This window comes from Microcaecilia unicolor, chromosome 3 (assembly GCF_901765095.1).
Source record: "Microcaecilia unicolor chromosome 3, aMicUni1.1, whole genome shotgun sequence".
Lineage (NCBI taxonomy): Eukaryota > Metazoa > Chordata > Amphibia > Gymnophiona > Siphonopidae > Microcaecilia > Microcaecilia unicolor.
Window position 1 is genome coordinate 207,718,596 of NC_044033.1, and position 24,317 is coordinate 207,742,912.

Consider the following 24,317-nt stretch of genomic DNA (forward strand, 5'->3'; position numbering starts at 1 on the left):
ACATCCACCTGTTCCACTCCACTCATTATTTTATATACCTCTATCATGTCTCCCCTCAGCCGCCTCTTCTCCAAGCTAAAAAGGCCTAGCCTCCTTAGTCTTTCTTCATAGAGAAGTCGTCCCATCCCCACTATCATTTTAGTCGCCCTTCGCCAGTCCTGGTTTTAAGCTTACATCCCAAATGTAAGCCCCAAAATGCATCTGGATGAGGTTGGCAGAAATCCAGGATTGGCCCAAAATGTCCTTCCTGGAACTGGATTAATTTGGCAGCTTTTCCCACCCCATGCTGGCTCGTTCTCAGTAAGTAGTGTTTATTTATCTGTCCTGTAATTCTGTTCTTAACAATAGCTTCTACCATTTTATATGGCACCATTGCCAAGCTCAGCAGTGTGTAGTGTAGGATCTATTTGCATGCATTCATTCATTGAGGAAATCTTGAAAACTGGACGGATTACCCACCCGTTTTAGTGGGTCTATTTTAGATCAAGGGTTCTCAACCCAGTCAGTCAGGTTTCAGGCTACCCACAATGAATAAGCAGGAGATAGATTTGCATAGAATGGTGGGTAGTGCATGCAACTGTTTCTCATGCATAATCATTGTGGATGTCCTGGAAACCTGACTAGTTTGATAGTTCCCCAAGGAATCTGTTGAGAAACATTGAGTGGAAGCCAACTTCCACAGATTAATGTGATAAGAAATTTATTTTTTATAGCTCTACTAGATGTGTACATTGGTGGTAAAATATTCAGATATACTGCACAGCCTCCAACAAGTCTGTGGCCCTCCAGGACAGCATCCCTGCTTTAACCCAAAATTTCAAAACTTCGGTGCTTGGGCTACTGCAGCCAGACTGGTTTTCAAGATAATCACTCTGCATATGCATGACATAAATATGCAACCCTGCCTCCGTTGTATGCAAACCTAATCATGCATATGGATGCCCTGAAAACCGGACTGGCTGGAGAAGCCTTGCTCTAACCACCACTAGGCTCTTCCTCTCCTGATTAATGTTGTTAACTTTGCTTCAAAGTTCAGAGACGTCGGAGAAGGCACTGAGGGGAGGGGGGGAGGCTTTTGAGAAAAGGTCAAGGCTTGACCGTCAAGCTATTGGTCCTCGGAGCTCAAAAACGGGAGCAGTAACATGAAAGTGCAAGGGCGAAAAGGGCGTGCGACGTATCGCGTGCGTGACGAGACGACCAGAAGAGCTCAGGGAGAGGGGCGGAGTCAGCGCGAGGGCCGGAAGCACTCGCGTCCCAGGGGCGGGATACACGCGGAAGGGAAGGCAAGCTATTGGAGGGCTACAGGCAGAGGCCAGAAAAAATGATTGAAGCGAAAGAGGGAAACCGGAAATAGCTGATGTTCGGGGCGAAAAGCAGCGGTGAGAGAGGAGGAGGTGTGCGTCCGTTTACTCGCTTAGTTGGACGACTGGGTATGGTACCGCGACGAGAGGTGATGGGGCTAGAGGAAGAGAGCCGGGAGGGTTAAGAGGACGAGGAGAGAGATGGAACTGGGAGATGCACCCAGGGCAAGCATTAGGGCTGAGTCCAGTGTTCCTGAATCTGGGCGTGGGCTAACTCCACCTTCCCCCCTTGTTTTTCTGATATCTATTATGAATACGCATGAGGGAGATTTGCATACAAATTTGGGGTATAAGTATCCAAAAAAAAAGTTTGGTTTGTGTTACTTTAATAACATAGTAGATGACATAGATGACGGCAGAAAAAGACCTGCATGGTCCATCCAGTCAGCCCAACAAGATAAACTCATATGTGCTACTTTTTGTGTATACCTTACCTTGATTTGTACCTGTCCTTTTCAGGGCACAGACCGTATAAGTCTGCCCAGCACTATCCCCGCCTCCCAACCACCAGTCCCGCCTCCCACTACCGGCTCTGGCACAGACCGTATAAGTCTGCCCAGCACCATCCCGCATCCCGCCACCGGTTCTGCCACCCAATCTCGGCTAAGCTCCTTAGGATCCATTCCTTCTGAACAGGATTCCTTTATGTTTATCCCATGCATGTTTGAATTCTGTTACCGTTTTCATTTCCACCACCTCCCGCGGGAGGGCATTCCAAGCATCCACTACTCTCTCTGTGAAAAAAATACTTCCTGACATTTTTCTTGAGTCTGCCCCCCTCAATCTCATTTCATGTCCTCTTGTTTTACCGCCTTTGCATCTCCGGAAAAGGTTCGTTTGCGGATTAATACCTTTCAAATATTTGAACGTCTGTATCATATCACCCCTGTTTCTCCTTTCCTCCAGAGTATACATGTTCAGGTCAGCAAGTCTCTCCTCATACGTCTTGTAACGCAAATCCCATACCATTCTCATAGCTTTTCTTTGCACCGCTTCAATTCTTTTTACATTCTTAGCAAGATATGGCCTCCAAAACTGAACACAATACTCTAGGTGGGGCCTCACCAATGATTTATACAGGGGCATCAACACCCCCTTTCTTCTGCTGGTCACACCTTTCTCTATACAGCCTAACAACCTTCTAGCTACAGCCACCGCCTTGTCACACTGTTTCGTCGCCTTCAAATCCTCAGATACTATCACCCCAAGATCCCTCTCCCCATCCGTACTTATCAGACTCTCCCCGCCTAACACATACGTCTCCCGTGGATTTCTATTCCCTAAGTGCATCACTTTGCATTTCTTCGCATTGAATTTTAATTGCCAAACCTTAGTCCATTCTTCTAGCTTCCGTAGGTCCTTTTTCATGTTTTCCACTCCCTCCGGGGTGTCTACTCTGTTACAGATCTTAGTATCATCCGCAAATAGGCAAACTTTACCTTCTAACCATTCGGCAATGTCACTCACAAATTTATTGAACAGAATCGGCCCCAGCACCGATCCTTGAGGCACTCCACTACTCACCTTTCCCTCCTCCGAGCGAATTCCATTCACCACCACCGTCTGGTGTCTGTCCGTCAACCAGTTCCTAATCCAGTTCACCACTTCGGGTTCTATCTTCAGCCCATCCAGTTTATTTAAGAGCCTCCTGAGGGGAACCGTGTGAAAAGCTTTGCAGAAATCTAAGTAGATTGCGTCCATAGCTCGTCCCTGATTCAATTCTCCTGTCACCCAATCAAAGAATTCAATGAGATTCGTTTGGCACGATTTCCCCTTGGTAAAACCATGTTGTCTGGGATCTTGCAACTTATTGGCTTCCAGGAAATTCACTATCCTTTCCTTCAGCATCGCTTCCATTACTTTTCCAATAACCGAAGTGAGGCTTACCGGCCTGTAGTTTCCAGCTTCTTCCCTATCACCACTTTTGTGAAGAGGGACCACATCCGCCGTTCTCCAATTTCTCGGAACCTCTCCCGTCTGCAAGGATATATTAAATCTTTAAGACGACCCACCAGAACCTCTCTGAGCTCCCTCAATATCCTAGGGTGGATCCCATCCGGTCCCATGGCTTTGTCCACCTTTAGCTTTTCAAGTTGTTCATACACACTCTTTTCCGTGAACGGTGCTCTATCCACTTCAATCTCATTTGTACTTTTTCCAGTCCATCGCGGTCCTTCTCCAGGATTTTCTTCTGTGAAAACAGAACAGGAGTATCTATTTAGCAAATTTGCTTTTTCTTCATCATTTATCCACATAGCGGTTCGCAGTATCTTTTAGTCTCACAATTCCCTTTTTAGTCATTCTTCTTTCACTAATATACCTGAAGAAAATTTTGCCACCCCTTCTTACATTTCTAGCCATTTGTTCTTCCGTTTGACGGCAGAGAAAGACCTGTACGGTCCATCCAGTCTGCCCAACAAGATAAACTCATATGTGCAACTTTATATGTACATCTGACCTTGATTTGTCCTTGCCATTTTCGGGGCATAGACTGTAGAAGTCTGCCCAGCACTAGCCCTGCCTCCCACCACTGGCTCTGCCACCCAATCTCCGCTAAGCTTCTGAGGATCAATTTGGGGCTTTTTTTAAATATTAATTTCACCTATTTGTGCTAGTGGCATATTTATTCAAGGTGCATGTATTGCATATGCATCCCCTGTCAGACTCGGCACTCCCCACTGTACCTTAAAATAATCTCGGCAGCAGTACACATAGACAGCCTGCACCGGGATTTCCTCTCTGATCCGTCCCGCCATTTCTGATGCAATTTCTTGTTTTGTGACGGGCGGGACGGTTCAGAGAGGAAGTCCCAGTGCAGGCCGCAGGCAGCCAATGATCGCCACTGCCTGGGCGAAGACTGGAGCAGAGCTTTTATTTTTTTTAAAGTCTGAATGTTTACTAAGCCGTGCTAGAGGTGCGCTAACCGTGTTGGCCCATAATATTCCTATGGATGCCTACACAGCGTGCACTAAATTTTAGCACGCGCTAAAAAAACTCTAGCGCACCTTGGTTAATGGGGCCCTATGTTTCTTTATTCAAAGACTTTGTGAAATACTGAAAGAAACAGTAAACCATCAATATAGAGCAACTGAAAGCCTTGACAGTACTCTTTATATTCTTCCCCTTCAGCAAAAAGTTTAGCAAATGGAGAGTTGTCTGATTCCTTTATATTACATAGAGGAACTTGACAGGGATGTCACCTCTCCACTATTGTTTAATCTAGCCCTGGAGCTGCTTTTAGCAAGAATTAGGCAGGATGCCTGTATAAATAGTATTCAATTTAAACATTATGCTGATGATATTTTACTGTACCTATCTAATCCTCAACAATCATTATTTAAGCTCACTCAAATAGTCTGTCTTATGCCACTTAATGACCTCTGAATCCCATTTACAATTCCCAACTGTCCATTTAAATAGGTCACCACCTCTATTAAATAACTAGGTGTCAAAATAGAGAGCTCAAATTCTCAGCAAAGATTAACATGGACAAAGTATTAGGCAAGGTGAAACACGCTTTGACCCCCTGGTTACCACTTCAGCTTTCATGGTGGGACTGTCTAGATTCTTTGAAAATGGTTATTACGGCAAAAATATTATACCTCCTTAATATGTTCCGGTCTTTGTTTCCAACCTCTTTTTATACCTCATTAGATAAAATCATGTCTAAACTTCTCCGGGCAGGTAAACCGCACAGAACATCATTATCTAAATTAAAGGCTCCTAAATCTACCGGTGAGGTACGATTCCCTGACATTTTACATTATCACAAGGCCTTCATATTACGCCAAGGTGCAATATGGCTATTAAGCTTGGTTTCGAACATTACTCTCACTCAAAGATGGTTAGAAGTGGAGCAGAGATGATTTTAAGGTACCGGGGAGGGGGGCACGGGAGATGCACCCCCTGTAAAAAAAAAAAATTCCTGGCTATTCCACTGCTTTGTGTACATGCTGGAGGCTGATGCAGAAAATTGTATTAGAGCCATGTGCCAATGACTAAGTGCAGGAACAAGAAATTTATGCTTGCTGTTTTAGTGAGCAAATCATATTCATATTTGAAGCGCGTAGAACTTGTGCGCTAATCAGGGTAAGTCTACAATGCCCACAAGATTCAGTGCCAAGGGCAGCTAGCATTGTGCGCATGTCCAAACGAACAGAAAGTGTCAGCACAGGTTCTGGACCATTATTATGCAGATAAATATAAGCATCACAAAACCTTCCCGAACATAAAATCTTTGCAGTGTTGATATTTATGCTCAGAACTTTCCAGTTCATGCACAGATACGATTTTTCTGTTCAAATCTGCATGCAGAACCATTACCTCCTGTTCTGACTTAAAAGTTGCTGGTACTGTTATGCTTCTACCAAACAGAAAAAAAAATCTCAACCAACCCTTCTAAGCCTCCTCAGACCTGGCATTTCACGTTTTAGCATTGTGCTTACTTTAAAGTCTTCTGCATAGTTCTTGTGTTGGGGCCGGATAGCTGTAGTCTCATTGCAATTCATTTTCATGTGCTGTACACCATCCTACGCGCAGATTCTTGGAGTTTTATCTTCTGCATGAAGCAGTTCTTTGCATTGTGTGACCGTAAAATTGTGCATTGACATCTTGCTACCTGCTTGCTTCTTCCGTTGGCTCTGATGTGCTAGAACTTCTTTGATGGTGCAGATCAATTGTACATATGTTAACTCATTGAAATTACCATGTAAAAGCAATTTGTTAATTTTTAAGCGCCCAGACTAACTGAACATGTGTTCATCAATGCGCATCCTTAATGCAACGCGATCTCATGCATATTCATTATGGATATCCTGAAAACCAGGTTGGTTACAGCTGTTCTTTACCATCCCTTAGAAACCATCTAGTCTGCCATTGTTAAACCAGACCCTCTTTGGGGAAGGGAGGAAAACAATTTGGGGGACACAGAATGGTTAGGATAAGATTTCTCTGCATATTTTTATGGTCAACAAGGGGTTGGGGGCCCTTGGGTTAGAGGAAATAAAATTGATTTTCCATTGCTGACGGCTTTTAGTTTTTGTTCTAGAGCTATTACTTGAATTTCTGCGGTGAGGGCCTGGCAGGCGACGACAGTTGATGGAGCCCAGGCAAGGAGGGGGAAGCGAGGAACCCTTTTTACGCCATGTGGAAAAAGATGTTTTAATTCCCAAAATAATGAGGGAGAAAGCAAGGGAGCTTTGCTCAGACCAAGTGGAGGCATTTACAAAATGTTGTAAAGAAACTGGCATTCTGATGGTGGTGAAATGCCAAGAAGAAAACAAAGCGCTGAAAGCCTGTCTTACCGCCTACTACAAAGACCCAGCGTTTTATGAAGAATGCAAAGAAGAATATTTAAAAGAGAGGGAAGAATACAGAAGGACTGGAATACCCGCTAAACGGAGAGAGCAGAAACTTCCTACCAGCATGTAGCAAAACACCAAAAGAGAGCGTTTTCCTATGACATTAAGAATCCGTGTGTTGTCCTATACTGAAATGGTTTAATTATGAAGTATTATCTCATTATCTGAACTTAAGAAAAATTGCTTTTTCCTATCCCTTAGATTTATTTTCTAAATTATGAACATGTGTGATGCTGTAAATTTTATTTTTCTGTTTAATAAAATGTAAAAACAAGGCCTTTTCGTTAAAGAGTATTTCTGAGTTTCACTTGTCTTTTGAAGAGCCCATCTATGGTGGAGTAATGTATGTTCAAGAATGAAATTACAGAGGTTTGTGTATTTCAAATGTGCTTAAATGGTAGCAGATTTTACATTCTTTTTTTTTTTCAAGGAACTTCTGTAATGTTACTGAAAACTTAGCTGTTGTACTCTGTAACCTGTGTGTTTTTCTTGTTCATGTTTTTCAGTTTCTTTGGAGTTAGTGTATTAGCTGAGCATTTTTAATGGTACAGTGAGTTGGGAACATTTTAGCCTGAGCTGTAAAGAAGCAATGCAGGCTTTTTGTGTGTGTGTGGGGGGGGGGGGGGGGAGTGTGTTTGTGGTTTTTTTGTTTTGTTTCTTTTATTTTGAGAAGCAGACCTTGGTTAAAATTTAGTTTGTTCCAAAAAGGAAATTGACTCAACAAACAGGATGGTAGTGAGTCGGGTTGGGTCTCTGTCATTGTGCTCAGTATTGCCCCCCCCCCCCCCCCCCCCCCCCCCCGAAACAAACATCCACCCGGTAGGGTTCTTTCCCACCAGCAGCAGGAGAACAGGGCTCCTTACCCATTCTGTTTGGTGCTTTCTCTGCTGGCCACTGTCTGAAGTCTAAAGTACATGGAGGTCTCCACCCCCAAAACACACACATTTTCAGACTGAAGCTGGCAGAGCCAGGAGGGAGCCCCAGATACGAAATTCTGCCCCCTGCTGGTGAGAAGAGGAGTGGCCTAGTGAACCAGGTAAGCCAGGGTTCAGATCCTGCTTCTCCCACTGATACTCTTCATGATTTTGTTCAAGTCATTTCACCCTTCATTGTCTCAGGTACAAGCTTAGATCATAATCTCTCTGGGGAGTGGACCTACCTACTGTACCTGAATTGTAAATCTCCTTTAGCATAGGTTTTTAAAGGTGAGTAATTCAATCTAAAGTGATAATTGCTCTGGAGGACTGCCTAGGGACATATTGGTTGGCAGGAGGGATTGGGGGGGGGGTCTAATCTATGTCCATTAGATGGCAGGAAAACGGATGCGTGACTAAGGCATGGATTAACATGGCTATTTATGTCATTTTTCTCTGATTGCAGCTTCTAGGATTTATAATGATCTATTTGTGGAGCTGAGACCACTCTTTCCTGTCTCCATATTTCAGGAGCCCACTGTGAGATTAACATCGATGATTGTGACCCTCTCGCTGATCCTGTGACCTTTGAGCCCAGGTGTTTCCATGGGGGTACATGTATTGACAAAATTGGAGGCTACTCCTGTTACTGCCCCGCAGGGTATGTGGGCGAGCGCTGTGAGGGTGATGTGAATGAGTGCCTCTCGAACCCCTGTGATGCCCGTGGTACCCAGAGCTGCTTCCAGTTGATCAATGCCTACCGGTGTGAGTGTAAACAGGGTTACACAGGTAAGTGCAGTGACCTCTGAGAAGTGCTCAGCAATGTACAATCTTTGTTGGAAACAGGATGCTGGGCTTGATATACCTTTGGTCTGTCCCAGTGTGGCAATAATTATGTACAGTGGCCAATCCAGGTCACAAATACCTGGCAAGATCCCCCCCCCCCCCCCCCCCCCCCCCAAAAAAAAAAGTACAAAACATTTTATGCTGCTTATTCTACAAATAGTGGATTTTCCCCGTCCAATTTAATAATGCTCTATGGACTTTTCCTTTAGGAAGCCATCCAAACCTTTTTTTAAACTCTGCTAAGCTAACTGCCTTTACCACATTTTCTGGCAATGAATTCCAGAGTTTAATTACACATTGAGTGAAGAAAAATTTTCTACTACTTTGTAACTTTATCACATGCCTCCTAGTCCTAGTATTTTTGGAAAGCGTAAACAGACGCTTCATGTCTACCCATTCCATTCCACTCATTATTTTATAGACCTCTATCATATCTTCCCTCAGCCATTTTTTCTCCAAGCTGAAGAACCCCAGCCACTTTAGCCTGTCCTCATAGGGAAGTTAGGGACAGATATACTCACATCACTCCTCTCCTCAAGTCACTTCACTGGCTTCCGATCAGGTACTGCATACTGTTCAAGCTTCTCCTACTAACCTACAAATGCACTCGATCCACAGCCCCTCCTTACCTCTCTACCCTCATCTCCCCTTACATTCCTACCCGTAACCTCCGCTCTCAAGACAAATCCCTCCTTTCAGTAACCTCCACCGCCAACTCCAGGCTCCGCCCTTTCTGCCTCGCCTCACCCCATGCGTGGAACAAACTCCCAGCGCCCATACGCCAGGCCCCCTCCCTGCCCATCTTCAAATCATTGCTCAAAGCCCACCTCTTCAATGTTGCCTTCGGCACCTAACCACCACACCTCTACTCAAGAAATCTAGACTGCATCAACTTGACATTTCGTTCTTTAGATTGTAAGCTCCTCTGAGCAGGGACCGGCCTTCTTTGTTGATCTGTATAGCGCTGCGTAACCCTAGTAGCGCTCTAGAAATGTTAAGTAGTAGTAAGTTGTCCCATCCCCTTTATCATTTTTGTCGCCCTTCTCTGCACCTTTTCTAATTCCACTACATCTTTTTTTGAGATGCGGCGACCAGAATTGAACGCAATATTCGAGGTGCGGTCGCACCATGGAATGATACAAAGGCATTATAACGTCCTCATTTTTGTTTTCCATTCCTTTCCTAATAATACCTAACATTGCTCCCACTAACTCTCGTTCCATCATATTTCAGGAGTACGCTGCGAATCTCTGATCGACGCCTGTAAACTGAACCCTTGTGCCAACAAGGGAACCTGCACTGTGACTGTTAACACACCACTGGGTTTCACCTGCCGCTGCCCACCTGTAAGTAGTCTTCCCTATCGGGTATGGAAATCTGGTATATGTATTCATGTGATGTTATTGCATTTTCAGTAATGCCATCTCACTGCTTGGTTCGCTAGGGCAGATGCAGCAAAGAGAATGGGTTGTGGTTGGAGAGAGTTGTTACTGATAGCTAATGCCTTGACTAGACTCACAAGAAACCCTTCTGCACGGGGCAGTTACCCGGTAGTTAATGCACTGCTTGGGTTCATCATTGTTCTCACGTGCCTTCTCTTATCCCTAGGGCTTTGAAGGTGTTACTTGCTCTCAAATCTTGCCAAAGTGTGACGGGCATCACTGCCACAATGGAGGGGTGTGTGATACCGTACGAACCGTTCCCCGCTGCGTTTGCCCTAGTGGATTTACAGGGCCTCAGTGCCGGGTTCCCAAGACCAGCGCCTGCAATCAGAAACCATGCCAGCACAACGGTACCTGCAGCGAGACCCCCACTGCACCATTCTTCCGCTGCACTTGTCACCCTGGTTTTACAGGACCTTTCTGCAGGCTCCCGGTCTGGGAGGGGAGGCCGTCCAAAGGGCCTCATCCGGCAATCACGGATGAGAGTAATGAGTGTGCAACGCTAGCCAGTAGCGGAGTCTGTGAGCCACAATGCAGCATGCACGAGACCGGCTGGGATGGGGGAGACTGCTCCCTGCAGAACCCAGACCCTTGGAAAGAGTGCCCTGAGAGTGACTGCTGGAGTGTTTTCCGCGACGGAGTGTGTCAGGAACGCTGTAACACCGAGGAGTGTTTCTACGATGGTCACGACTGTATCGACTTTAAAAACTGCAAGTAAGAGGCACCGTGGAACGTCTCTCAATCATGTACGCTCTCTCTGTTTCTCATTTATTCTACGCGCTCTCCCTTTCCATCCTTTCTATTCCTTTCCTGATGGGTTCTGCCTCCCTTCCCTCATGTTTGGTAGGATTCCCTTGGATCTGTACTTCTTACAGCATCTGCGTATGTGGAGACCAGGGAATGAATTGGGGGGGGGGGGGTCTTTGAATATGACTGTAAGTTGGTAGGGTGGGAAGTTATGTTTGGGGTGGGTGGGTGGAATGGAAGGTTTGCTTCAGCCTATTCACAGGAACTCTCAGGAGAGCCGATGCAACTTCTTCATCTCTCGCCTGTTCTCCTTTTTTTGTATCTGCCCTTAGCCCCGTCTACAACCGGTACTGCCAGGATCATTTCGGGAACGGACACTGTGAGTTGGGCTGCAACTCTGTGGAGTGTGGTTGGGACGGTGGAGACTGCATCGGGGAGACCTCGGGCCCCAGAGTGACCCTCGTCCTGCTGGTGATGCTGCGCCCGGCATCTCTGCGCCATGACGTCACTATGCTGTTACGAAGCCTTGCCATGACTCTTCGTTCAGCAGTACGGCTGAAGCAGGATACGGCTGGTGAGATGATTTTCCTGTGCTCTTCCTGCGAGGACTTGGAGAACAGGACTGCGCTGCAGAGATGGCAGGAGCCAGAGCCCAGGCCTGGGAATGACCTGAAGAGATCGCTGAGTGCAACCATGAGCAGCAAAGAGTTACAGGACGGTGGTCAAACTGAGCGGTGAGGAATGGCTGCTATTTACTTGTTGTCTACCATGAGTCCCCAAGCCCTCCCATCCAGGTTTGAACAGGGATTATTATTATTATAACACGCAAAATACCGAAAGTATCGGGAATTAAAATATTTTAAACCAAATTATACAATAATTTTCAAAAAATACACCGTTACTACAAATTAGTAAAATTTCTTAAAAAGAAATATCTTAAAAGAGCTTTCCTAAATTGATAACCACAAATTCTTAAAAGATAAGAAGGGAGAAAATTCCAAAACTGTGCAGCCTGATAGGAAAACATAAATTTAAAAAATCCTCTTTGCCTTTACTTGGCAAAATGAGATAAAGTTAAGTAAAAATTGGTTTCTCGTAGATTTAGATCTTTTGGAGAAACAAGATACACCTAAATAAGCAGGAGTCGATCCATACAACGCTTGATAGGTCAAAGCTGATATCTTAAATTGCATTTGTTACCATTGGAGGCAAGATTTTCAAACGGAATATCAAAGGAGTAATATGTTCATAACATAACTCTTGCTGCTGCATCCTGTACTCTTAATTTAGACTTCTGCAATTTTGTACAACGACTATAAACCGTTACAGTAGTCCAGTTTTGAAAGATTCAAAACCTGAACCAACCATCTAAAGACCGGCAAATCAAAAAATGTCCGAAGAGTCTCTTACCACCTTAGGAGCCTGAGTTCCTAAAGAAAATTGACTATCCGTCTCAATTCCCACAATTCTGGAAGAGACATCCAGTTTTATCTGAAAATTATTAACTTGTAATATCACATGACTCAATGGGAATGGTGGACCTACCCATAAAAACTTTGTTTTCTCTTTATTCAGCTTCAGCTTATATGCAGACACCAACTAAATCAAAAGAACCATAAAGAGGAGATTCATGTCTTTTGTTGCCAGTATTGAAAGGCAATACCATGGTAATGTGGTCTGCATACTTAAAGAATTGGATCTTTGCATTCTGTAGACTTTTTACTAGTGGTTGCATCAAGATATTAAACAGCGTAGGGGACAATGGGGAGCCCTGAGGGACCCCACAGGTAGCTGTCCATGGCTCCGCCATTTCCCCATGTATTTTCACTATATATGATCTATCTAGAAAACCTCTGATCCAATACAAAACAGGCCCCGAGATAACCAAAGTCCAATAGAATCAAAAGCATTACTTAAATCAAACTGCTATAAGGGAAGTCTGTCCTAAACTTAACATATTCTGAGCTGTAGTGAAATAAGGATGGTTTCCGTGCTAAAACCCTTCCAAAAGCCAGAGTGTGACTGGTGCAATATTTGAAATTGCTCCAAAATGTATTCCGTGACTCAACCCTCCATGCCATGCTGTCTCTTACCTTACTCCTCCTCCATTCTGCTTTCACCAGGGATTTAGCTCTCACACTGCTCACCTCACACCTTCCCCCAGGCTGCTTTCAGCAGAGAGTCATGTTTTCCAGATGTCACACTTTTTTTGTTGCCTTCAGGCACAGGCTTCCAGCATTTTCTAAAAACTCCTCTCCAGAATCTTGCTGCACCTCCTTCCCCCATCATCCCTGGGCTTAGCAGATTGCAGCCTGTGATAATGCCACTTCTGGTGCTGCTGTTTTTCAGCCTCCTGGCATCACAGTGAGGGCAGCACCAGGTTCTCCTTACTGGGGTACGAGTGTCTTCTCCAAAGCACCCTGTTTCAAGCATTCACATTGTGTCAGTGGAAAGTAACATAGTAACGGCAGATAAAGACCTGTATGGTCCATGCAGTCTGTCCAACAACAAGATAAACTCATTTTACATGGTATGTAATACTTTATACATATACCCGAGTTTAATTTGTCCTTGCCATTCTCAGGGCACAGACCTTAGAAGTCTGCCCAGCACTGTTCTTGTACTAAGTTCTGAAGCTAATGTCGAAGCCCCTTAAAATTTACACTCCAGCCCATCCATATCTGTTTAGTTACGAGAAGGACGTAGACCGTAGAAGTCCACCTAGCACTGGCTTTGCTTCCCAATTACCAGTGTTGCCACCCAAGGTCCGCTAAGATTCCACAGAACCATTCCTTCTAAACAGGATTCCTTTGTGTTTGTCCCACGCATGTTTGAATTCCTTTACTGTTTTCATCTCTACCATCTCCTGCGGGAGGGCATTCCGTGTATTCACCACTTAACTATCATAGTGGTGGTGCTGGTGGGTGGGGGGGGGGGGGGGGTGCGATGACGTCTCTCCCTTACAGTTTTTCCCCTTTCTCTCTCCCTCCTGTTGCATAGCTTTGTTGTGTTCCTGGAAGTGGATACCAGCCTCTGCGCAGACCTGCACCCACCCTGTTTGAAGTTGGCGGAACACATGGTGCGATTCCTCGCTGCGCTGGCAGCAGCCAACACCCTGGAGAAGCTCCTCCCCTTCCCGCTGGTGGCGGCAAAACATGAGAACAATGAAATGGGTATGAAACTTTTATAGTCTGTTGTAATACAAATACGGATGCATCCTCATTCAAGCTGTATGTTTGGAATTGCATTCCTAAGCGAACAAGACAATCTCTACATAGCACGAAGTTAAACGGGACATTCTGAAAATTTTAATGCACAATTAGTACTTAACAGGCTGAAAATATTATAAAAGTGTGGCAGGTGCAAATATTTGTGGATCCATCGTAACCTTTGTGGAGGTGGGTGAAGAATACATGGCACTGATACTCTGTTAGTGATTCCCAACCTGTTCTGGGAATCCTGATTCAGCCGGTCAGTATTTCAGAGTATCCATCATGAATATTCATGAGTGAGATTTGCATGCACTGCCTCCACTGCATGCAAATCTCTCTTATGAATATTCATTGTGGGGTATCCTGAAACCCACTGCTCTTGTTAATGCTTCAGGAGGGCTCATGCCATGCCATGCTGACAATTAAAAAATGATGTCTTTAACGGACAATGGGGCCAGGGTATCGGGATAATCATCTGAGAAGGAAGGGAGGGAGGGAAGAAAGACGGAGGGGGTTGAGGGGGAAGGGGGAGGATGAGGGTTGGGAAGGAGGGAATGAGTTGATTTGTTCTGTTATACACAGCATTATGATTCTGTATACTATTTAAACTTACTAAATAAAGTTTAAAAAAAGTCTTTGGTAAAGCAAGTTGTACTTGGTCAATGTGACAAATTCTGCAACAGCAATTCACAGGGTCCAGTTAATATTCACCTAGAGGGGCATAATCGAAAGGGACACCCAAGTTTGGCTGAGGACGTCCTCGCAAAACGTCCCGATGGAGGGGCGGGGAAACCCGTATTATCGAAACGAAAGATGGACGCCCATTTTTCGTTTCAATAATACGGTTGGGGATGCCCAAATCTTGAAATTTAGGTCGTCCTTAGAGGTGGTCGTCCCTAGACTTGGTTGTTTCTGATTTTCGGCGATAATGGAAACCAAGGATGCCCATCTCAGAAACGACCAAATGCAAGCCCTTTGGTCGTGGGAGGAGCCAGCATTCCTAGTGCACTGGTCCCCCTGACATGCCAGGACACCAACTGGGCACCCTAGGGGGCACTGCAGTGGACTTCAGAAAAAGTTCCCAGGTACATAGCTCCCTTACCTTGTGTGCTGAGCCCCCAAAACCCACTCCCCATAACTGTACAGCACTACCATATCCCTTACAGGTGAAGGGGGCACCTTCGTGTGGGTCCAGTGGGTTTCTGGTGGGTTTTGCAGGGCTCACATTTACCACCACAAACGTAACGGGGGGGGGGGGGGGGGGGATGGGCCTGGGTCCGCCTGCCTGAAGTGCACTGCACCCACTAAAACTACTCCAGGGACCTGCATACTGCTGTGATGGACCCGAGTATGACATCTGAAGCTGGCAAAAAATATTTTGAACGATATTATTTGAGGGTGGGAGGGGGTTAGTGACCACTGGGGGAGTAAGGGGAGGTCATCCACGATTCTCTCCGGTGGTCATCTGGTCAGTTTGGGCACCTTTTTTTATGCCTTGGTCGTAAGAAAAACAGGACCCAGGTAAAGTCATCCAAATGCTTGTCTGGGACGCCCTTTTTTTTTCCCATTATAGGTCGAGGACACCCATGTGTTAGGCACGGCCAAGTCACGCCTTCGCTACGCCTCCAACACGCCCCCCGGGAACTTTGGTCATCCCCGCGATGAAAAGCAGTTGGGGACGCCCAAAATCTGCTTTCGACTATACCAATTTGGGTGACCCTGTGAGAAGGGCGCCCATCTTCCAATTTGTGTCGGAAGATGGACATCCTTCTCTTTCGAAAATAAGCCTGCTAGAGTATTAACAAATTCAACATGCAATTGAAGCCATAGTACTAGTAATTTATAGCCATCTTTAACTATGTACAAGGCAGAGCTGCTGAGCTCTAGGGAAGGGCTATAAGAAACAAGGCCCTTTACTGATATACTTTGTTAACTTGTCTTTTGCCTTTGTATCATGGCTTGCTTGGGTTGGCTGTCAAATTGTTCTTACAGTCTGGGAATGTCAACCATCAGATTCGTATACAATTGAGGGAAGGGGGGGGGGAAGAGGGATTCTCAGTGTAAAATGTTATCAATATGTTGGAATTGTTTTTTTTTTCCTCCTATCTGATTTAATAAAAATGTTTGAAATAAAAAATGTCTTTCTTTGACCCTAATCACTGGGCTTTTCATGAAGGTTGTGTTGTGTGATTGATTTGAGAACCTGTCTGTTGTGGGTTTGAGGATAATGTGCAGCCCTTTTGCTTGGGGGTGGTGAGCTTGGGGTATCGATGGCTTAGGTTCAAGTCTCTGATTTTTTTTTTTTAGTTCAAAATAGCAGAAATCCTTATCAAAGTTAACAAATGTAGAATGATACCATTGTATTGAGGTTCCCCCCCCCCCCCCCCGCCCCTGAAAATGGCTACATCTTAAAACTTTTGTATACAGATTCATAAGTGTTGCCCTACTAGGATAGACTGAATGTCCGTTGAGCCCAGTATCCTGTTTCCAACAGTGGCCAAATCCAGGTCACAAGTACCTGACAAGATCCCAAAACAGATTTTCTGCTGCTTATCCCAAGAAATAAGGAATTATTCCTGCTGTGGCCCTTTTTTTGGCACTGAGCCAGACTTCGGCGGGAGGGGAGTCCAGAGCCTGAGGTGAGGGGGCACATTTTAGCCCCCCTGGCGCCGCCCCTCCCCCATCCCTTTCGACCCCCCCCCCCCCCCCCCGCCGCTGCCAATTCTCCCCCGCCACCGCCAGGTACCTTTGCTGGCGGAGGTCCCCAACCCCCGCCAGCCAAGTCCCCTTCAGCTCCGGTCTCCGAGTCCGACGTGTTCGCTGATTTGGATTCCGCTTCTGTGAGTCCTGACATCCTTCACATTCCTACGGAGACCGGCGGCGGGGGGGGGGGGGGGGGGTCGAATGTGGCAGGGGAGGGTAGCGGGGGGGGGGGAGTGAAAGTATGGGGCAGGGCTAAATCTGTGGGGGCCCATGTCCCCGTGGCCCCACCTAGCTACACCCCTGCTGAGTGCTGGCACTGGAGGTGACACGGACTCCCTCCCTCTGTACCAATTCTACATCTTTGTCAGAGATCCCTCTTGCTTTTGTTTCCCCCTATCGCAGAACTCTACACCTCAGCTCAGCCGCCTTGGAAGCTCATCTCAAGCTCTGTTGCCGTGGGCTTGGCAGTGGTACTGGGGATATTAATCGGAGTTCACCTGAGCCGCAGACGCAAGCGGGAACACGGCGCCCTCTGGTTTCCTGCTGGCTTCACCCGACACAGGGACCCGAATGACCGACGGAGGAGGGAGCCTGTGGGGGAGGATGCCATCGGACTGAAGTGAGTGTACCAGAGGCATCTTGTAGGCCAATGGCTAGAGCTTGTTGAGCAAGGGGTTCAAGTCCCGCTTCCGCAAGTGACGCACACGAAGGACATCCGCATCGGAACATCCCGAAATACATCCATCTCGCGTGTATTTTCAGAACAGGAACTAGGTTGAGGTTTCCTGTTTGAAAATGTGAGATGGATGTCTGCGTGCTGTCGACATCCAGCATGAACGACCACTTTACCAACTGGAATGCCAAATTATGAACGGGAAAACAAGGGACATGAGCATCTGTATGGCAGCATTCGTAGAAAATGGCCATACAGACGTCCTTGAAGAGCAGAGGAGTAGCTAATGGTTAGTGCAGGGACACAGTTTCAAAAATCCCACTTCAGCTCTTTTATTTTGTAACCGTGAGCTCTGCAGGAACAGAAAAATACCTACTGTATTGAATGTAAACCACTTCAATAGCCCTGAGGCATGCAGGTGTCATATTTAGATACAGTAAGTATTTTTTCTGTTCCTGGAGGGCTCACAATAAAAATATATTAAAATAGGACCAAAGAGGGATTTGAACCTGGGTCTCTTAGTTTACAGTCCACTGCAGTAACCACTAGGCTACTCCTTAGACCTGCTTTTTGTTTTGTTAAGAATGCCCATAATACCTGAAACTGTCACAGAGCCTGATATCCCCTATCAGTTTCACTGTCCAGGGAGAGGAAGGGGGGACAACAACCACTGAGGAATTAAGGAGGTGTCATGTCTTAATCCCTCAAGTGGTCAGCTGCTCAGAGCATTGTTTTGTACTCTGGACGTCCTTTTTAGACCTGGATGCTTCTTTCCTTTTGCTAATCGCTGTTGGACTCCTGATTTTAGACCCACCCTGGCCTGCAATGTGTCCGCTTGCTATTTGGACCTACGACAGTGTCGTACATCCAAATCCTGGCTTTGCAAATTTGGGATTTGGACGTTTCAAGCACACGGATATCCATTTCAGCCTTTTGGGACGTCCATACACTTCGAAAATCAGTGTGAATTTGGGCAAGTCACTTCCTCTTCTGTTGCTTCAGTACCCACTTAGGTGGTAAGCTCTTTTGGGGGGGGGGGGGCATATTCTACCTAAATATTTATCATCACTGAGCAGTGCTGGGTACGTCCACCAGTGCTATAAAAATAACTGTTGCTAGCCTATGGGGTGTGGTAGGCACGTGCTCTCTCCATAGTTAAATCCACTCCTCTCCCTACAGCATTCCCTATGGTCATCTTGCCTCAAAAACAGGAGAGACTGGTATTGCAGGAGCTGTGAGCTCCCCTAGCACTCTTGCAGCTTTCTCTATAGCACCTCCTGCTGGAAGAGGCTAGGGCTGCAGAGGCTGAGAAATCCCTTGCATTAATCTTTGCTGCCAGACCATGTTGTGCTAATTTTCTCCTCAGGCCGCTGAAGCAGGATACAGACTGTGAAGAGGACTCTGACGTTTATTCCAGCCCTGAGGATAATGGGCCACCGGCCCCCAGGAAGATGAAGGTGAAGAGAAATTCTCTGCTGCTGAGAGCCTGCATTCCTTCTTAAATACTGCAATTTCTTGTGCTGGGGCCCCAGGATCCCTGTTTCCAGTCAATGGCATAGCCCTTAGTCTCAGGGGAGGGGGGGGGGGGCTTGGCCCATTCCCACTCCCACATTGGACTCAGGCCCCCTCCAAACCTGCAACACCCCATTAAATGTCTGGTGGGGATGCCAAAGCCATGCCAGTCAAAGAAATTTGTGATCTGAGCCACCATCTTGTGCTGCTGTTGTGATCGGAAGCCGGTGGCGTGCCTCCAGACGCTGACGCCGGGACTTCTCCTTGTGCATGCTCAGTTTGCGCAAGGACTGAGCGTGCTCAGGGAGTCCCCAAGTCGGTGGCTGGAGGCACGCCGCTGGCTTCCAATTACAGCAGCAGCACAAGAAGGTGAGAGGCTCGGAGCCTGAATTTCTTTGGCTGGCAGGGCTTTCAGCATCCTCGCCTGCAAAGGTGTGTTTAATGCATAGGAGTGGCGGTGGAAGGGGAGGGAGGAGGGAATGGGCCCTCCCCCAAAATGAAGGTTGGCTACACTCTTGTTTGCAGTAACTGTTCTTGTTGCTTCTACTGGGGCCTCTCCCTGCCCTGACTGGTTAATTCTTCTAATATTTGGGATCCTTTCTCTCATTTGTAGTCTCTGCCTTTTAGGGGGGGGGGGTCAATATTTAAAGTGATTTAACCAGCCAGAAATAGCTCTTGGCCGGTTAAATCACTTCTTTTGGGGATAACCGGTCATATCAGTGGTACTTAAGCTGTTAGTGCCTGCATCAAAACCAGCTAGTTTGAGGGCGTTCCAGGGGCAGAGTCAGCAAGGTAACCAGCCAAGGTAATTGCATGAAAGTCAGTCCTAGCGTTATACGGCGCTGAATGATTTAGCCGGCTCTGTAAACCTGGAAATTCAATGCCGGAGCCTGGATACGAATTTTCAGGCATAACGCCAGCGTAGTCAGCAAAATGCTAATTGCTGCTGACTGAATTTCAACCCCTTAATTCCCTTCAGTGGGGCTCTCTCCTGGGGTGAGGTGAACTATGACAGGATGCCTGAGGTTAAAAATCATTCTTCTGCTATCTTCTCTGACCCCCACAGCTAGAAGAGGGTTCATCTGTCCTGGACCGTCGACGTTGGACCCAGAAACACATCAAAGCCGGTGTCCACATCCCAGAATCCCCTGCTCTCACTCCTCCCCAGGATGAATCCGAGTGCCGTGACATTGACGCAAGAGGCCCGGGTATGCAAAAACCCCATCAAAAATCACAATTCCCCCATCACAGACTTCTATACATGTCACAGCCCTTCTGGCACACAATCCTGTCTGTAGAAGGGTGCACAGAAGGGAACATGACCCTAAAGTGGACTTCAGGCCTGTATCTATGTATCCAGAGCCTTTGTTCAAATATAGATAACTTTATTTACCAGACAATTTGGCATATGTTGCCAAAGTAATACATTTTGTAGTTAGACCGCAAAGGATTTTTTTTCCCCTTTAATTTCTTTTCCTCTGGCAGATGGGGTCACGCCCCTCATGTCGGCAATCTGCGCCGGGGTCGGCCTGGAGGCCAGTGAAGGAGAGGACACAATGCTGGAGGGTTCAGCCACAGTGATCGCCGATCTGATCGTGCAGGGTGCCAGCCTGAACGCCCAGAAGGATTCTACGGGGGAGACTGCCCTGCATCTTGCCGCTCGATTCTCCCGGGCAGATGCGGCGAAGAGCATGCTGGATGCCGGTGCCAACACCAACCTGCAGGATAAGCTGGGTCGCACCCCTTTGCACACTGCCATTGCTGCCGACGCCCTGGGCGTGTTCCAGGTAGCGCCAAGCAGCATCTTTGCAACTAAGTGGTGAAGGATAAGCAGAAAATTAGAAGGCATGAGGCTGGAGGTGTTGGGGGGGAATGGATGAATCGGGTTATGGCTGGAGAGATTCAGAGAATGGATATGGGACTGATAGTTGAATTTTGGATAGATGGATGGAGAAAGAAATACAAGACAATGATGATGAATTAATTGAGGGGTGTATTAGATGGAACATGGTTGAATGGAGGTGGATAATTTATAGTGTGACGAGAGCAGTGATCAAGTGGATTGGGAAGATGGAAGGAGGAATGCATGTCCGATACAGATGGTGAAGGGATAGATCACGGATGGGATGCCTAAGAAAGCTGGATAGATGGATTTTATCAGAAATTCAAAGGACGAAGGGATGGCTCGCAGATGGATAGGAAAGATAAATGGCTGTCTTATAGTCTGAGGAGCTGGGAACATAGAGATTCACAGCAAAACAGAAGTAAGACTATGGGGAGAGAGGTCATTGTCAACATGCGGAAGAGATATCGATGGGTGATTATATCAAACTAGAAAAGGAAAGACAAACATGATCAGCTGATCTTGTGCCTTGGAAGAGGGTGAAGAATCTTTTTGAGGGAATAACAGTACTTGTAGAACGACACCTTCTAGTTTATTTAGTAGCAGGAGAGGAGTTAGTTCAAGGCTCCTTACTGAAATGAACGCGATGGTTGAGGGTGACTGTAAGGTGGTAGAGGGTTGACGTGGCTAAGCCTGTAACTTTTTTTTTTTCTCTTTTTTGGTTACAGATCCTTATCAGGTGTCGCCAGACTGACGTGGATGCCCGGATGCAGGACGGTTCCACGCCGCTTATCCTTGCCACTCGCCTAGCGGTGGAGAACATGGTGGAGGAGCTGATAAATTGTGGTGCAGAGGTTAATGCCACCGACGGACGGGGTATGCACTTCCCCCAGTTCTCTGGTCAACTGGAGAGGCTAAGAGAGACAGCGCTATGTCTTATGGAAGCCACTGGGGGTGTGGGGTAAATGACGTCTGGGAGGAACCACAGAATGCTGGAGAAGTGGGACTGCAGCAGGTTGTCACAGGTTGTCTTGCATTCAAAAAATAATTTTGTCATTGGCATGGGACAATGTGCTGTGAGAGCCCTAAGAGGCGAGACGGGGAGGGGGACAAGCTGTTAATCCTATTAGAATGTTAATAGGTTTGTACTTTTTGGGATCTTGCCAGGTATTTGTGACCTGGATTGGCCACTGTTGGAAACAGGATGCTGGGCTTGATGGGCCTTTGGTCTTTCCCAATATGGCAATACTTATGTAGGTTACCCCATGAGGATGAGGGTGGTGATGTGAGTTACCCGAGTTAAGGGTCAGGTTTTGATGAGGACTGTCCCAAGGGAAAGGAAGTACCCTGGGGCCTGGTGAGGGGCGGGGAAGAGCACAGAGGTGGTCCTGCAAATTGAGTGGTACTCCTGATGACTTAGGGAGGTGAAGGAGTCTCATAAATGATAGGGCTGTGTGGGGTAGAGGTTATGGGGACCAACTCATGCCTTAAGTCACCACAGTAACACTTTTGGGAGATGAAAGGCTGTAGTGGAGGTTGGGGAAGGCCCGTGGCAGGATGGGGGTGGTGATTATTATCATGGCCCAAACACAAACTGGGGAAATCTCTATGTCATCAAGACCAAACAAGAAGAAGTAGAGGCTGATTCAAGGACGTATCCACCACTGGAGATGTTTATGGAGCAAACACTTTATTGATGCAACTGTAAAAGGACCTGACACGGTCTGTGTTTCGGCATATAAGCCTACATCAGGGTTCATACAGATAGTTCTAAAAGAACAGGAAGTCTTGCACAAATATGAATAACACATATATAATACTTACAGTAAAATACAGTGATGTGAAACAACTAGTAAAACGGAACAATCTAAAATGTATAAATCTATATAAATAAAAATGTAAATGTTTGTTCAAAATCTTAAATCTCCGAAAGTTCTTCACTGATTGCTTTATTTGGACACAACGTTGCATTCGAATAGGCGCATGTTTTTATATACCTACTATTATATAGATGTCACAGCTGGCGTACTCGCGGAGCGGAAGCAGTGCGACGAGTAATTGCAAATCAAACTGAGGAAGAACGGCCATCAGCGAACGAACGAAACAGACAAAGAATGGCTCAAATACATGCTGAGGAAGCAGCAGAGCGACGTGCAGCCAGACTTGACGATGCACGGTTGCGAGCACGGCGATCGCGTTCTGCAGCTTCAGATCTGCTTCGTTCTCAACAGAATCAACGCGACAGGCTGAGAGTGGCTTAAATCTCCGAAAGTTCTTCACCGATTGCTTTGAAATTTCAACACAACGTTGCATTCGAATATGCGTGTGTTTGCTTGCAGGAGATTTCAGGCAAACATTACCTGTAGTTCCTCGATCGACACCAGCGGACTAAATGCTTGCCTAAAATACTCTACTTTGTGGCAACACGTAAAGACGTTAAACTTAACTACAAATATGCGTGTCCAGCTGCAAAACGATCAATCAGCTCAGATATTCTCACATCAATTGCTGAAAATTGGGAACGGAAAGGTGCTGGTTGATCTGACCTCAGGACGAATTTCATTGCCTCATAACTTCTGCAATTTAGTGACCTCAAAAGAACAATTGGTTGAAAAACTATTTCCCAATATTCAAACCAATTATAAGAATCACGATTCGCTGAGTGAACGAGCTATTCTTGCGGCCAAGAACAAAGACGTCTACGAACTGAACAATATTATTCAGTCTAACATTCAAATCGAGCCACTCACATACAAGTCCGACGACACTGTTCTGGAAGCAGATGAAGCTGTTAATTATCCAACAGAATTTTTCAATTCACTCGATCTGCCAGGGATGCCACCACACGTACTGCAATTGAAAATCGGTGTGCCAATTATGTTGTGAAATATCAACCAGCCAAAGCTTTGCAACCGCACGCGGCTTGCAGTAAAAAAATTAATGAGCAATGTCGTACAACCAACAATCTTGACAGGACCTTTCAAAGGTGAAGATGTCCTCATTCCTCACACTCCTATGATTCCAACAGATATGCCATTTCAATTTAAGAGATTGCAATTCCTAATTCCATTGCCGTTTGCAATCGCCATCAACAAAGCTCAGGGCCGATCTTTAGAATTCACCCGTTTACATCTACACACGGATTACTTCTCACATGGACAATTATATGTTGCATGTTCTACAGTCGGCAAACCAGACAATCTCTATCTCTGCACACACAATGGAACAACAAAAAATATTATATACCCACAAGCTGTTGCGTTCCAAGCATTGTGAAATTAAACATTAGAAACGTGCGCTTCCTCTTTTCTTTCTTTTCCATTTAACCAGACTGAGCCATAGCAACGCGTGGCCGGGTAGAGCTAGTAATAAATAAAAAAACTAATTAAAACAAAGGACGTATATAAATGAATGTTCATGAGTTGCATCAATAAAGCGTTTACTCCATAAACATCTTCAGTGGTGGATTAAGTCCTTGAATCAGCCTCTACTACCTCTTGTTTGATTTTTATCATGGTCCCACGCCTGGTTACTAGTTTGAAGTTCCGATGACTGAGTGATTGCTATCTTTTCTCTGTAGGTAAATCCGCTCTGCACTGGGCTGCAGCTGTGAATAACGTTATAGCAGCTCACGCTCTCTTACGGCACGGCGCCAACAAGGACTTGCAGGACAGGAGGGTGAGTAGTGGGGGAGGAAGTCTGAA

At 46.1% G+C, this 24,317-nt stretch overlaps 2 protein-coding genes across 6 annotated transcripts in view; both read left to right on the forward strand.

Annotated features, from left to right (window-relative positions):
* The window catches only part of LOC115466181 (neurogenic locus notch homolog protein 1-like), a 72,239-nt gene that overhangs the window by 45,558 nt on the left and 2,364 nt on the right, over nt 1-24,317 (forward strand). For both annotated transcript variants that reach the window (XM_030197273.1, XM_030197274.1), the window contains exons 23-33: nt 8,167-8,424; nt 9,715-9,827; nt 10,090-10,637; nt 11,003-11,404; nt 13,671-13,843; nt 16,988-17,204; nt 18,625-18,715; nt 19,837-19,978; nt 20,256-20,557; nt 21,342-21,489; nt 24,194-24,291. In XM_030197273.1, the coding sequence (XP_030053133.1) occupies nt 8,167-8,424; nt 9,715-9,827; nt 10,090-10,637; nt 11,003-11,404; nt 13,671-13,843; nt 16,988-17,204; nt 18,625-18,715; nt 19,837-19,978; nt 20,256-20,557; nt 21,342-21,489; nt 24,194-24,291 (2,492 nt within the window). The remainder of the gene's footprint in view (nt 1-8,166; nt 8,425-9,714; nt 9,828-10,089; nt 10,638-11,002; nt 11,405-13,670; nt 13,844-16,987; nt 17,205-18,624; nt 18,716-19,836; nt 19,979-20,255; nt 20,558-21,341; nt 21,490-24,193; nt 24,292-24,317) is intronic.
* CMC1 (C-X9-C motif containing 1) lies at nt 1,281-6,995 on the forward strand. 4 transcript variants are annotated; one of them, XM_030197278.1, is made up of 2 exons: nt 1,281-1,379; nt 6,409-6,995. In XM_030197278.1, the coding sequence occupies exon 2, from the start codon at nt 6,459-6,461 to the stop codon at nt 6,789-6,791; it is 333 nt and encodes a 110-aa protein (XP_030053138.1). In that variant the 5' UTR covers nt 1,281-1,379; nt 6,409-6,458; the 3' UTR covers nt 6,792-6,995. The 4 variants fall into 4 exon arrangements, with proteins under 4 accessions (XP_030053138.1, XP_030053136.1, XP_030053135.1 ...); XM_030197276.1 differs by having other exon boundaries at nt 1,287-1,450; XM_030197275.1 differs by having other exon boundaries at nt 1,288-1,430.

What these genes read in the sequence shown, in the direction of transcription:
- CMC1 (XM_030197278.1), top strand. Translation starts at nt 6,459, where the DNA reads ATGGAGCCCAGGCAAGGAGGGGGAAGCGAGGAACCCTTTTTACGCCAT.